This window comes from Diceros bicornis, chromosome 7, assembly GCF_020826845.1.
Source record: "Diceros bicornis minor isolate mBicDic1 chromosome 7, mDicBic1.mat.cur, whole genome shotgun sequence".
Taxonomy (NCBI): Eukaryota; Metazoa; Chordata; class Mammalia; order Perissodactyla; family Rhinocerotidae; genus Diceros; species Diceros bicornis.
Window position 1 is genome coordinate 52,684,854 of NC_080746.1, and position 12,750 is coordinate 52,697,603.

At 47.7% G+C, this 12,750-nt stretch overlaps 1 protein-coding gene across 1 annotated transcript in view; it reads left to right on the forward strand.

The window, feature by feature from the left end:
• Nucleotides 1–12,750, forward strand: part of TENM4 (teneurin transmembrane protein 4) — a 397,674-nt gene that overhangs the window by 160,778 nt on the left and 224,146 nt on the right. The window contains 1 exon segment of the mRNA XM_058545514.1: nucleotides 7,702–7,957. Within this exon segment, the coding sequence (XP_058401497.1) occupies nucleotides 7,702–7,957 (256 nt within the window).

A 12,750-nucleotide genomic window follows, 5' to 3' on the forward strand; every position in this document is an offset into this window, starting at 1 on the left:
TGGCCTTAGATCGCAGGACTGCTGACACATTCAGGTTCTTTGCCTGAGCCAAAGCTCTGGAAGTTTATGCCTTTTTCTCATGCATGTGCTCTTGTAAAAGAATAACGACTTATTCTACTGGAATCTTTCTAACAGTCAGGCATCCGCAGCCAGTCTGAACCATGCCTCTGCCTGGTTCATCCCCCACATGGCCACCAGCAATCTTCCTCAACCAGTAGTGTGATCATGGCACTCCCTTGCTCAAAGCCCATCAGGGGCGCCCTCTTACCCTCCTGATAAAGGCCAAGTTCTGTCGCTTGGCCCCTCCAGGCAAGCATCCCCCAGGCCTGCCCCCAGTGTCTCCACCTTGCCTCCTGCCACCACCCCTTATAGCCATCCCACTGCTTATCAAGGGCCCAGGGCCTTGCTTTCTCTCTCAGGCTCTGAAGCCTCCGGCATGCATCATCCTCTGCCTAGAATGCCCTTTAGCCACAGGTCACGTGTCACATCTCATGAAACCTTCCCCACCCGACCCAGCAGTCTGGCAGCCGCCTCTGTGCTCCATGGAGCTCCAGTGAGCCTGGAGGATTACAGTAGCCAGTGCTGGTAGAGCACTCACTGTGTGATAGGCATTGAATAAGCACTTTTCCTGTGTCAGCTCACTTAATGTATGTCAAGCAGAGTGGTTAACAGTGTGGACTCTGGCGCCAGACTGCCTGAGTTCAAATTCTGGCTCCATCACTTAATGGTTCTGTAATCTTGAGCAAACTGCCTAGCCCTTCTGTGCCTTAGTTTCCTCGTCTACAAAATGGGGAGTAATAATAGTACCTCCTTTAAAGGGGTGTTATAAGGATTACGTAAGTAAAACACTTAGAGCCAGTCACATAGCAAGTTCTCAATAAATGTTAACTATTATAATTACTATTTTACGTAGTATCTGTTGTATGTCTGTTATTTTACTAGACTGTGAGCAGCTCAAAGTCGGGGATCATATTTGTTTCCTCTCTGGATTTCCATATATCAATCTGTGGTAGCCCTTCCTCCTCCTCTTCATCTTATTACTGTTACTGTTATATACTCATTTTATAGATGAGGAATTAGAGGCTCAGAGAAGTTAAGTGACTTGCCCCAAATCATGTAGCTTGTCGGAGACAGAGCCGTGGCTGAGCCTGGATCTGCGAGACTCCTGAGCTCTGCTCCTGTACCTCCTTCAACATCTGTCCCCAAACACCAGCGATTTGTCAAGGCTGGGGCTCATCCTCACCTTAAAACAAGTCCTTGCACACAAAGGAAGGCGGTTAATATCGCTGATTGATGGAACACCCTCAGGAACCCTCTCCTCAGGGCGCACTTTGGACCCAGGACAGAGAGGCACCCCGGTTTGCTCTGAGATGCTTATCTAATGCAGAAAGGGGCCCTCATCTTTGAAGACATGGAGACCCCATGTGTCCACTTTGTTCTAAGTGTCAGGCCACAGCCATTCTCATCACTTGGGATCTGCACATTGAGCTAGAGGCACCCTCCTGAGACCAGTGCTCCTAGAAGCCAGTGGGTAGTCCAGACTCAGCTGTAATAAATGAGGACCACATTTCTCTTAGACATTTTCCTGCTCTTTCTCTCTCAAGGTTTTTTGCTTTGGAACACTGTTGTAAATGCTGTAGAGTCATCATCATGGTGACGGTTTAGCACTTTATACAGTCGTCCCTCGGTATCTGCGGGGAATTGGTTCCAGGAACCCCTGCAGATACCAAAATCTGCGGATGCTCAAGTCTCTTATATAAAATGCCGGGTACAACAAATACAGTCAGCCCTCCATATCCACAGATGTGAAACCCGCGGATACGGAGGGCCGACTGTAATTTATTCACTCAACATGCCTTTATCATGGAATTAATAGTTACCATTTTTTAGCATTACTGTATTCCAACCACCTTACACACTAAGCACCTTACACACATTATCTCATTTACTTCTCATAACAATCCTATAAGGTGGGCATTATCTCCATTCAGTGATAAGAAAACTTAAGCTCCAGAGAAGTTAAGTAACTTGATCAAGGTCACACAGCTTATAAGTGGCAGAGCCAAAACTTCAACCCAGGGCTGACTGACATTGAAGCCTAGTCTCCTTCTATTACCTACTCCTCTGCCCCGCCCTCTGAAGAAACCTCACTATGATCTTGGTTCAGGGAGATGCAGCCCCAAGGCTTTGGTGGTTTTTTGTGCATATAAAATGAAAAATGTCTGAGGTGTTGGAGGGAACCAGCAACTGCAAATATATTCCGAGAACTTGTAGGAAGCAAAAAAGCTTCCGGGAAAACCAGGCTTGCAAAACTCAGATAAGCAAGTGGCCTTTACTGTCAGAGGTGTGCAATATAACAGTAAAAATGACTCGTATTTGGGCTTGATTCAGAGATGCACTTGGTGGCTGTGTGCGAGAAGAGGGTGTAAATTGGAATTTACAGCACAGCTTTGCAAGTGTAGCAATGCTGACTCCCAGGTAGCAGGAGAGGAGCAATTGCTTGTGCAGGCAAAAAGCCCTCCTACCTGATTTGCTGTTCTCTTATCCACGTTCTGTAAATATTTACTGAGGATATGGAGATGAATGACACACGGGCCCTTCCCCTCAGGGCACACTAGGAGCCCACTGTGTACTTGGCACTTGAGCAAGAGCCATTGCTTTTCATCCTCCAGAAAGTGGTAACACAGGAATGTGTGCACCCTTTCACAGGCACACAGACCAAGGGCCAGGGAGATGAAGCGAGTTACTGGAGGCCACCCAGCCAGTGAGTGGAAACCAGAAGAGAGTTCCTCTCTTAGGACACCTCTGTCTCAATCACCGTTGTATTGTTTCCAGACTGGCACAGAACAGGCACTCAGTGTGCTGAATGAATGAATTGGTTCTGAGTTTCCCTCTAAAGAGGGGAGTGTATATTGGGGAGAGGGAAGGGGGAGAAAGAAGGCCCCTCTACATCTTCTCCCCTCTGTCATCCCTCCTGGCCATAGGAGCAGAAAGGAGACTCCATTCAGACTAGAGGAAACATTTGCTCCTTGGGAGGGTTATGTCTCTTTTTGGCAGTTGTGGGTGAGCTTGCATCACTGAGCCCCAAAACACAGAGCCTTCCCTTGGGAACGTGCGAAACATCAAGGTCCCCTTTCCTGGTGGTCTCAGAATGGAAGGGATGAGGGAAGGGAAACAAAGGACCCAGCTGAAGCATCTGGAACTCTGGCTTCAGGCAAATAAGTAAAGGGCTGCGCAGGCCCATGGTCTAGAGAGCCCAAAGTGGTCTGCTATCATTGTTTGCACACAAATATCCTCCACACTCACCTTTCACTCCTGGAAAGACTGCCCAGGCCACTCACACAAGCCATTCACTCAATAAACCTATATTGAGCATCTGCTCAGGTCTAGGACCTGTGGTCACCCGCAGGGAGGGGAGAGGGATTTTCACAGCTACTAGACGAGGCAAGATGGGGACATCAGTATGCATGCTCTGGGGAAAAGGAAAAGGTGAGCGGTACAGGTTACCTGCTGTCAGCATTTGATGGAGGCAGAAAGAACTGTGGGCAGGAAGGCTTTCTGGAGGGGATGGCAATTGAGCTGAGCTTTAAAAAATAGGAAAAATAGGATTTGGACCAGGACATTCCTTATCCCCATAGGAGAATTTCCTTCTAGAAGTAAGTTTTTAGATCTGTAACCAGTAGTCTTATACTTAAAATCTCATCATTTCAGGATTCCTGGCAGTGCTTCTAAGTAGTTACCAAGCCAGAGCCTGCCATCCCTGCTTAGTCACAAAGCAGATGTCTGCAGGCTTGCAGGCCAGCCTGTCCTGACCCAGGCCTCAGACACTTGCTGTGTTCCCTGAGGGTTTTTCCCTGCCTTTCGCCATAGACTGAAACAGTCGAGCAGGCGTCTGTGTTTTATACAAAGGCACCATAGTTTGGTGGACAGAATTCAGGCTTTGGATTAATAAGGGCCGCTTCCTGGTTTTGTAAGCCTCGGCTTCCTCATCTATGAAATGGGAATGATAATAATACTGCCCTCTAGGGGTTGCTGTGAGCATTGGAAAAGTGAAGGCCATGAAGCGCACATAGGAAGTGCTCAAATACATGGCAGGAACTATTAATATCAGTTAGGGGAAATGCCATGAGGAGGTTGACTCCTAGTGCGGCGCAGGAGCAAGGACGAGGTCACCCTTCTCTGCTGGCCTCCTGATAACCGTTGGACAGTAGTCGTTCAGTCCCTCTCGCTGCTCTGGTGTCCTGGACTACAGCCAGCAGCCTGAAGGCCAAGGGTAGGGGGGACACTCAGTCAACCCAGGAGGCTGCTTCTGCTGCTGGCTTCTGTCCCAGGTTCCAAGTGTCTCCATTAAAGTGCTGCCTGAAGACAGCTGGACAAAACAAATGACCCTGCATAGTTTTGCTGTCTCCCCACTCCAAGGCTGTCTGCTCTCTGAGTGGGACCTTCTGCCTGTTCTCCTGGTTCCCAGGTTCTCTCCCCTCCCATCAAGGGGCATCCCTGCTGGCTCCCTTCTGGTGCAGGACCACAGCATAGCACATCTTCAGAGGGTAGCATGCACATTCTGTGGCCTTCCTGGGGACCGTCCTCATTGGAGTTGAGGTTTCAGCCACTGTGCTGCCTCAGCAGATCTCTTGGTTTCTGGGGGAAAGGTGTGGCTGGAGTGCAGGGTCCAGGGAGGGAGCTGATGAGCGATGAGACTGGAAAGACAGGCGTGGATCAAATTCTGAATGGCTTGGTGGGCCCTGTGTGGGCTTTATCCTGAAGGTAGTGGTTTATAATAAGGAAGTGATCCACTCAGATGGGTTTCTGTTTCTTTTTCTCTTCTACTCCTACCCTCTCCCCAGCTCCCACCAGATTTGCTTTGTAACTCATTGCCATAAAGATTGAGTTACCTAAAACGCAGAGAGTGATGCATCTTCCCCTAAAAATAGCCATAACAGTGATAGTGCCTCACAGTTATTGTGCTTGATGGTTTCCAGAAAGCTGTCTTCTGAGCCAACGAAGAGCACAGCCTTTGGAATATCACCCCCACCTTGATCTGGATCCTATACTCATTCACTCTCAGTGTCCTCTTTGAAATACAGGATTCTCGTGAGGAACAATTGAAGTGGAATACTTTGTAAACTATGAATCTCAGAAATATTTCCTTCCCACTGATGGCCTCGTTTGATATCGCTATAGCTCTGTGGTTCCCTTAATAAACTATTTCCCCCATTTGACAGATGAGAAAACTGAGGCTCAAAGAGGTTAAGTGACACATCCATGGATGTCTTAGTCTTAGGCCTTTTGAAACCAGGGCAGTGGCCTTAATGATCTCTGAATCACCTTTGGGGCTAGTCTTCCATTTTCTTGAAGAATAGTACAAGTTTGCAGCTCAATACTTATATCATCCTCTCCTATAGAATCTTAAGTCCGACAGCTGTCCTCCATTCCATCTCCATCCCCTTCAGTTCAAACTGGCAGTGTTCCTTCTGGGATGGCTGATTAGGTCCAGGGTTCACACCCATATTAATCTTTTTATCAAATGGTCAGTCAGCCCCACCCTTGGTGTTCTCTTCCATACATACTTTTTCATTTTTTTGCAATTTGGGCAGGCTGAGAATTTTTCAGATTTTTAAGTTATAGTTTCTTTTTGTTTAATAATTCCTTTTTCAATTCATTTCTCTCTTCTCGCATTTTACTCTAAGTGTCAAGAGAACCAAGCCACTCCTTCGACACTTGGCTTACAAGTCTCCTCAGCTAAATACCCAGTTTCATCACTTACAAGTTCTACCTTCCACAAAACACCAGAACATAAACCCAATCCAGCCAAGTTCTTTGCCACTTTATAACAAGGATCACCTTTTCTCTGTTGTCCAATAACATGTTCCTCGTTTCTGTCTGATTCCTCATCAGAATTGCCCTCAAGGACTGTATTTCTACCCCACATTCTGTACATAATCATTTATGTATTCTCTTAGAAGACGTGAGCTTTCTCTACACTTCTTTCTGAGCTCTCACCAGAATCACCTTTACCAATCCCTTCATGGCAATATAAGCTTTTTCTAGCATAGACCTCAAAACTCTTCCAGACTCTACCCATTACCCAGCTCCAAAGCTGCTTCCACTTTTTTAGGTATTTGTTACTGCATCACAACACTTTTTGGTACCAATTTCCTAGCTTGGCTGCTAAAACAAACTACCGTAGACTGGGTGGCTTAAACAGCAAACATTTGATTTCTCGTAGTTCCGGAGGCTGGGAAGTCCAAGATCAAGGTGGCAGCAGATTCAGTGTCTGGTGAGGGCCCTCTTCCTGGTTTGCAGACAGCCAGCTTCCTGCTGCTCCTCAGATGGAAGAGAGAGGGCCAGCTGCCTCCCCTGTCTCTTCTTACAAGGGCACTAATCCCATCTTGAGGACTCTACCCTCATGGCCTCATCTAAACCTACTTACCTCCCGAAGACCATCGCACTGGAGGTTAGGGCCTCAACGTATGAATTTTGAGGGGACACAAACATGTGATCCATAACAACAGTCATGGGGTTAATGAAACTAGAATAGAATAGTTACCTGACTTCTCCACCCGCATAACACCCTCAGCTTCCAGAGCGGAGGCTTTCTGTGAGAATAGTTTAGGAGGATAGTTGTTGAGAGTTACCTCCAGCACTTCCCTCATTTGTGGTATCACTGGAAACTTTATTTCTTTGTAAATAACATCCACTTAGCCATGTGCCCTTGGGCACTTTACTTACCTGCTCTGTTTCTCATCCATACATTTGGTGATAACAATACCTATTGCTCTAAGTAGTTGAAGGAGTAAATAAAATATTTATCTTAATTCCCTCATGTATAAAAGGGGCATAAAAACAGTACCTGCTCTGTGGTGGGTTGTGAGGATTAGCTGAATTAACACACACAGAGGGCTCAGAAGAGTGCCTGGTACATAGTAAGTGCTCAAGAAATGTTGATGGTGGTTTTTAATTCCCCCAGACGCCAGCATGGCTCATTCCTTTTACTTACAAGTCACCTTCTCCCTGAGGCCATCACCGGTCAGCTGGTCTAAAATTTCACCACTGCCCCCACACATACAGACCATAGGCCCCTTCCTGGCTTTCTGTGTTCTCAGATTTATCACCATCTCAGTAAACCATGTATTTTACTTATCATCTTGTTTGTTTCATTTACTGTGTACCATTATATATAATTAGTGGTTCTCAAATTTGAGCATCCATCAGAATCACCCGGAAAGTTTGTGCACTCAGCCTGCTGGGCCCCACCCAAGGGTTTGTGATTCAGTAAGGCCGGGGCAGGGCCAGAGAGTTTTCATTTCTAACAAATTCCCAGGTGATGTCGAAGCTGCTGGTCCTGGACCACGCTTTGAAAACCACAGCCCTAAAAGTATCCAAGAAACAGTGTGAAGTTGGTGCCATCGGAGGCTAGTCTTTTTTTTTTTTTTTAATCTTGTTTATTGCCTCTCTCTCTCGCTAGAATTTACGCTCAATGGGGACAGGGATTTAGTCTGTTTTGTTCGTTGATGTGTCCCCAGCACCTAGAATACTAGGTGCGCAATAAGTACCTGTTGACCGAACATTTATGGAAGGCCTTCATGTGTATGATTTGTCAGTGCCCACTGACCTCTCGCTCCCTCCCGCGTGGCCCCGTCGGGGCCTCCAGCCGCGCAGTGCCCGCCCGCCGCCCGCTGACCGCGCGTGTTTGTGCCCTAGATCACCCGGGCGGCCCGCAGAACCAGTCGCGGCTCCGGACGCCGCCGCCGCCGCTCTCGCACGCCCACACCCCCACCCAGCACCACGCGGCCTCCGTTAACTCCCTGAACCGGGGCAACTTCACGCCGAGGAGCAACCCCAGCCCGGCGCCCACGGACCACTCGCTCTCCGGAGAGCCCCCTGCCGGCGGCGCCCAGGAGCCGGCCCACGCCCAGGACAACTGGCTGCTCAACAGCAACATCCCTCTGGAGACCAGGTGCGGGGCCGGCGGGCGGGCCGGGCGGAGGCCGCGAGGGGCGGCGGGCGGGCAGGCGGCCCGAGACCACAGGGCTCTGGGGGTGCCCTTCTGTGTGTCCACCACCTATCCTCGCCCTGGAAGCTGGGGTCCGGTGCACAGCTTAGAGATGCGGTTCTCTGGTTGCCAGAGGGACGGGCGGTGGGATGGATGGACGGATGGACGGACGGACGGACAGACAGATGTAGAGCGGAAAGAGCATGGGCTTGCCAGTCAAATAGCCCGAGGTCCAGGGCTAGCCTGCCACTTACCAAAGGGATGACCTTGGTCAAGTTGCTAAACCCCTCTATGCCTCACTTTCCTTGTCTACACAGTGGGGATGCTGCTGGCAGGAGAGGGCCTTTGTAAAAGTAGATGAGAGCTGATGTGTGAAGGTGGCCGGCACAGGTATACAGCAGAGAGCAGGCTCCGAATCAGTGTTTGATTTGGGCCCACACCTCCACCTTTCCCTATGATTTGGTCTCCCTATGCCTGGCATGGGGCCTGCCTGGCCTGTGATGGATGCTCAATGAATGCTGTGTCCCCGTCCCCCCCCCCCCCCCCGCCTCCGCCTCCTGCTGGTCTATCCTGTTTATACCCAAAGCCATAATAATTCCTAACATTGATACATCATCAGCTTTTGGTTACAAGGGCTTTCAAACGTGTGATATGATGTAATCCTCACAACTTGTTGAAGGGGCTGTTATTGTGATCCCATTTGGGAGTTTCAGAAGCTGAGAATCAGAGATGGTTGGTGATTAGCTCAGGTCACATAGGCGTCAATATACAGCTGAGGTTTGAACCCAGGTTGCCTGATTCCATGTGCAGTGCCATTTCCCTACACCACAACTGCCTTGTCAGGGTCTCTCCCGGCCTGGACCCCTCCACCTCTCCCTCTTCCAACCTTGGAAGATGCTTCCTTCAGTTCAAGGACTTCGGTCGGTCTCAGTTCTGTGGCCATCCTCCTTCCCTCTGCTAAGGTACTATTTTTCCAAAATGGAAATGATTTTTTTTATGATTATAAAAAACATACAAATTCACTAGAGAAAATGTAGAAAGATATAAGGACGAAAATTAGATTTACCCATAATCCTGCCCCTCTGAGATAAGCACTATTGACTTTGAAGGTGTAGCCTTTCCCCACTTTCTCTAAACTAAAGATGTAGTATCCCAGGCTGACACAAGTGGAACCTCTTAATCTTCTACCCTATTTCTTAAAGTAGTGGGAAACATAGACTTTATTTTCTCAAACTCCTGTTTTTCGTCTGTGAAGAGGACAAAAGTCATACAACATTTAAGGAAGTAAAATTAATTTATATGGAAAGTGTATCCATCTGCTCTGTCTGCCTCATAACCATGATATTCGTACATTGAGCTTCTGAGGTCCAGTGAGAGAAAATCAACATCTTTTTGTGCCATTATACTCCTATAGGATCATTTACCCAAGAGCAAATTTCTCAGAGATATAGCCCAACCTGCCCCACCCCTGGTCTCTTAATTAATATGTCTCTGTTGACATCTTTTAAAATCATGTGTGACTTTTCCCTACATGCCTCCTTTGCTCTCATCAGTGATAGCTTTGGGTAATCATATGTCATCTCACCCAGAGTAGCTTCATCAGATCTGCATTATGTCCAATGTGCTTATTCAATGACTGCACATGGCTGAAAGAAGCCAGCAAACAATCGATGGGCCTGATTCTCTGCCTGGAGCATGGTAGCTACTCCCTCTGCTTGGATGTTCATTTTTCTCACTTAGGATTAAAGTAGGTGATTCTCCAGGTTTTTCAAGGAGAGGAAGATAGAAGAAGAGCAGCAGGGACATTTTCCTGATGGTTTGTTTGAGATGTGAAGGTGGTCCCAGCTTACTTCTCTTGCCCCAACAGCCGGTGCTCACCTGCCTTTCTGACCCTCTCTCCTCCCACATCCATTGCTCAAACCACATGGAACTTTGTTTTCTTTTTTCCTTCTCCTTTATCACAACAAATGTTCACTGTAGAACAGTTAGAAAATGGAAATAAGCAAGAAAAGAAAATAGCCCACGGGGGCCGGCCTGGTGGCTTAGCGGTTAAGTGTGCGCTCCGCTGCGGCAGCCCGGGGTTCAGATCCCGGGGTTTGGATCCCCGGCGTGCACCAATGCACCACTTGTCAAGCCATGCTGTGGCGGCGTCCCATATAAAGTGGTGGAAGGTGGGCACGGATGTTAGCCCAGGGCCAGTCTTCCTCAGCAAAAAGAGGAGGATTGGCGACAGATGTTAGCTCAGGGGCTAATCTTCCTCACAAAAAAAGAAAATCACCCATGTCTACCACCAAATGTTATCCATCGTTAACATGTTGGCATAGACTCATATACCATTTTATATATATCCATACACGTATATAACATAATTATATATATATTTAATATTCGATATCTGTATGTGTATGAGTGTACATATATGCATATTTAGCAGGCTTCCTGCAAATCCTCATCCCTTGCATGCCTCTGTGCCTTTACACATGCTCTTCACAACTCTGCCAAAGTGGCCCTCCTCTTCTCATTTTGATCTAGCAAAGTCCTACTTCTTCTTGAAGACCCAGATCAAATGTTTGAGGTAGGCTTCCTCTGTGACCCCAAAGTTCTGTGTATCTAAAGATGCCCTGAAACTAAGAAAGGTGCCTAATACAGTGGATAACACAGTTAGAATTATGGGTCTTACTACTGACCTTAACTGATTGATGGCACAAAACTAACAAGGTGCAGTTTCAGGGAGATCAATGTCCAGTTGGGCAGATAGAATGACAAGTAATTTTGACCAGCTTGGTGAGGCAGGAAGAGTATGGGCTTTAGAGGCAGATGGACCTGGATTCCTACCTTGGCTTTAACACTTACTAGCCAGGCAAGTTCCTTAACATCCCTGAACCTCGATTTCCCCATCTATAAATTGAGACAAGAATTCATGCCTCTCAAAAAGGTTGGGAGGAAATAAAGGGGATATCCTGTGAGAAACACACAGCACAGTGCCTGGCATTAAAAAACATGCAATAAAAGCTATTTCCCATTTTTTCATATACATCTGCTTCCTGCTTTCATATACATCAATGCTGTAAAGAAGAAAGTCATTCAAAAAAATTTTTTTTGAGCCTCTCCTCACCAGAGGAGTTGAGAGGAAATGGTAAGTTGTGCCTCTTCTCTACTTTGGAGAAGTAAGTTTGGCCCTGATGTTCTGAGGGCATAAGCGATGGTCCATTCACTGGAGTGAATTGTTCAAAGCACAGGTTTTAGGGTCAGACACACTTTATGCTCCAGCTCCCACCCACTGCTCACTAGCTGGGGATCTAGACCTTAAATTTCTTCATCTTTAAAAGGGAGAAAATACTAGTAACTTCCTGCTCTGATTATCTGTTGCTGCATAACAAACTACCCCAAAATCTAGTAGCTTAAAAAAACAGCAGTGATTACACTTCACAGTGTGAGTCAGGAGTTCAGGAAGAGCTCAGCCCGGCTAGTCTTCTGCTCCACGTGGTGTCAACTGGGGTCAATCAGTGTAATTAGCTGTTAGCTGGGCTGGTCTGAGGATCCAAGATGGCTTCACTCACATGCCCTGCACCTCAGAGGAGACAAGTGCTGGGCTCGGTGGGATCCCTCTCCCTCTAATGTGGTCTCAGCGCCTCTCCACACCATCGTCCCAGCAGGAAGTCACGCTTCAGACTCAGTGGCTCAGGGATCCATGGCACTGAGACAGGAGCCATTGATCTTCCTAAAGGCTTGGCTTGGAACTGGCATAGTGTCACTTCCACCGTATTGTGTTAGCCAGCCAGCTTCAAGAGGAGGGACAATAGACTCCACTTCTCAAAGGGAGAACTGCCAAGAATGTTCAGCTAACTTTAATCCACCGCACTACCTCATAGGGTTGTTGTAGCAATTACATAAAATAATATCTGAAAATATCTTAGCACACAATAAGTGCTCAACTGCTTAACCTGTTGTACTTGTTGTTCAGTAAATATTCACTGAAAGCCTACTGTGTGCCTAGCGGGGAAGACACTTAAGAGAACAGACTCTTGCAGTAGGATAAGTGCTATGATGGAGGTAAGCACAGGGAATGTGTGTTTCAATTGCCTCAGGATCCCCGGCACACAATACAGGGCTTGCCACCTGGGGGGTGCTTGATAAATATTAATACACAGCTGAAATGAATGAATGATGGAACAAATGAGTGAATAAATATACTTAACTGAGAGTTGAGTGGGGAAAAGGGGGGACTTCCCAGTGGGCCTGGTGCTGGGCGACTGAGAGTTGAGAGCAAGCAGGAGTCCCCCGGTAGAGCTGGGGAGGAAGGGAGGGCCAGAGGGAGGCACAGCCTGAGCAAAGGCCACGAAGCCTGGGAGACAAGGCCAATTTGAGATCGTTGTCCTAAACAGCTTTTGCCAAGCCCCACCGGAATAGGGGAGCCTCCTGATGCCAGAGAAACAGTCACAGGCCCTTCCCTAATTGTCAAACTGAGTCTGTGTGGAGAGTCTAAAATAAATAGCTGAGCGAATACCATAACAGCTGGTAGAATGACCAGAGGGGAGTTAGATTGCATGCTGGCAAGAAAAGAAAGGCTAGCAGAAGGACGAAGCAGAGAGAGGACTTGGTTAACCCACTCCTTTCTCTGCACCCTCTGTGCCTCCAATACTCCCCAAGGGTAACTGAGTCCCCCAGGGAGGAGATTGGCCTACCTGCGCTCCCTAGAGCTGGGATAAGATGTTGCTTTAAGCCTCGCGGGTGCATCTGTGGTCCGTTCTGGTGGG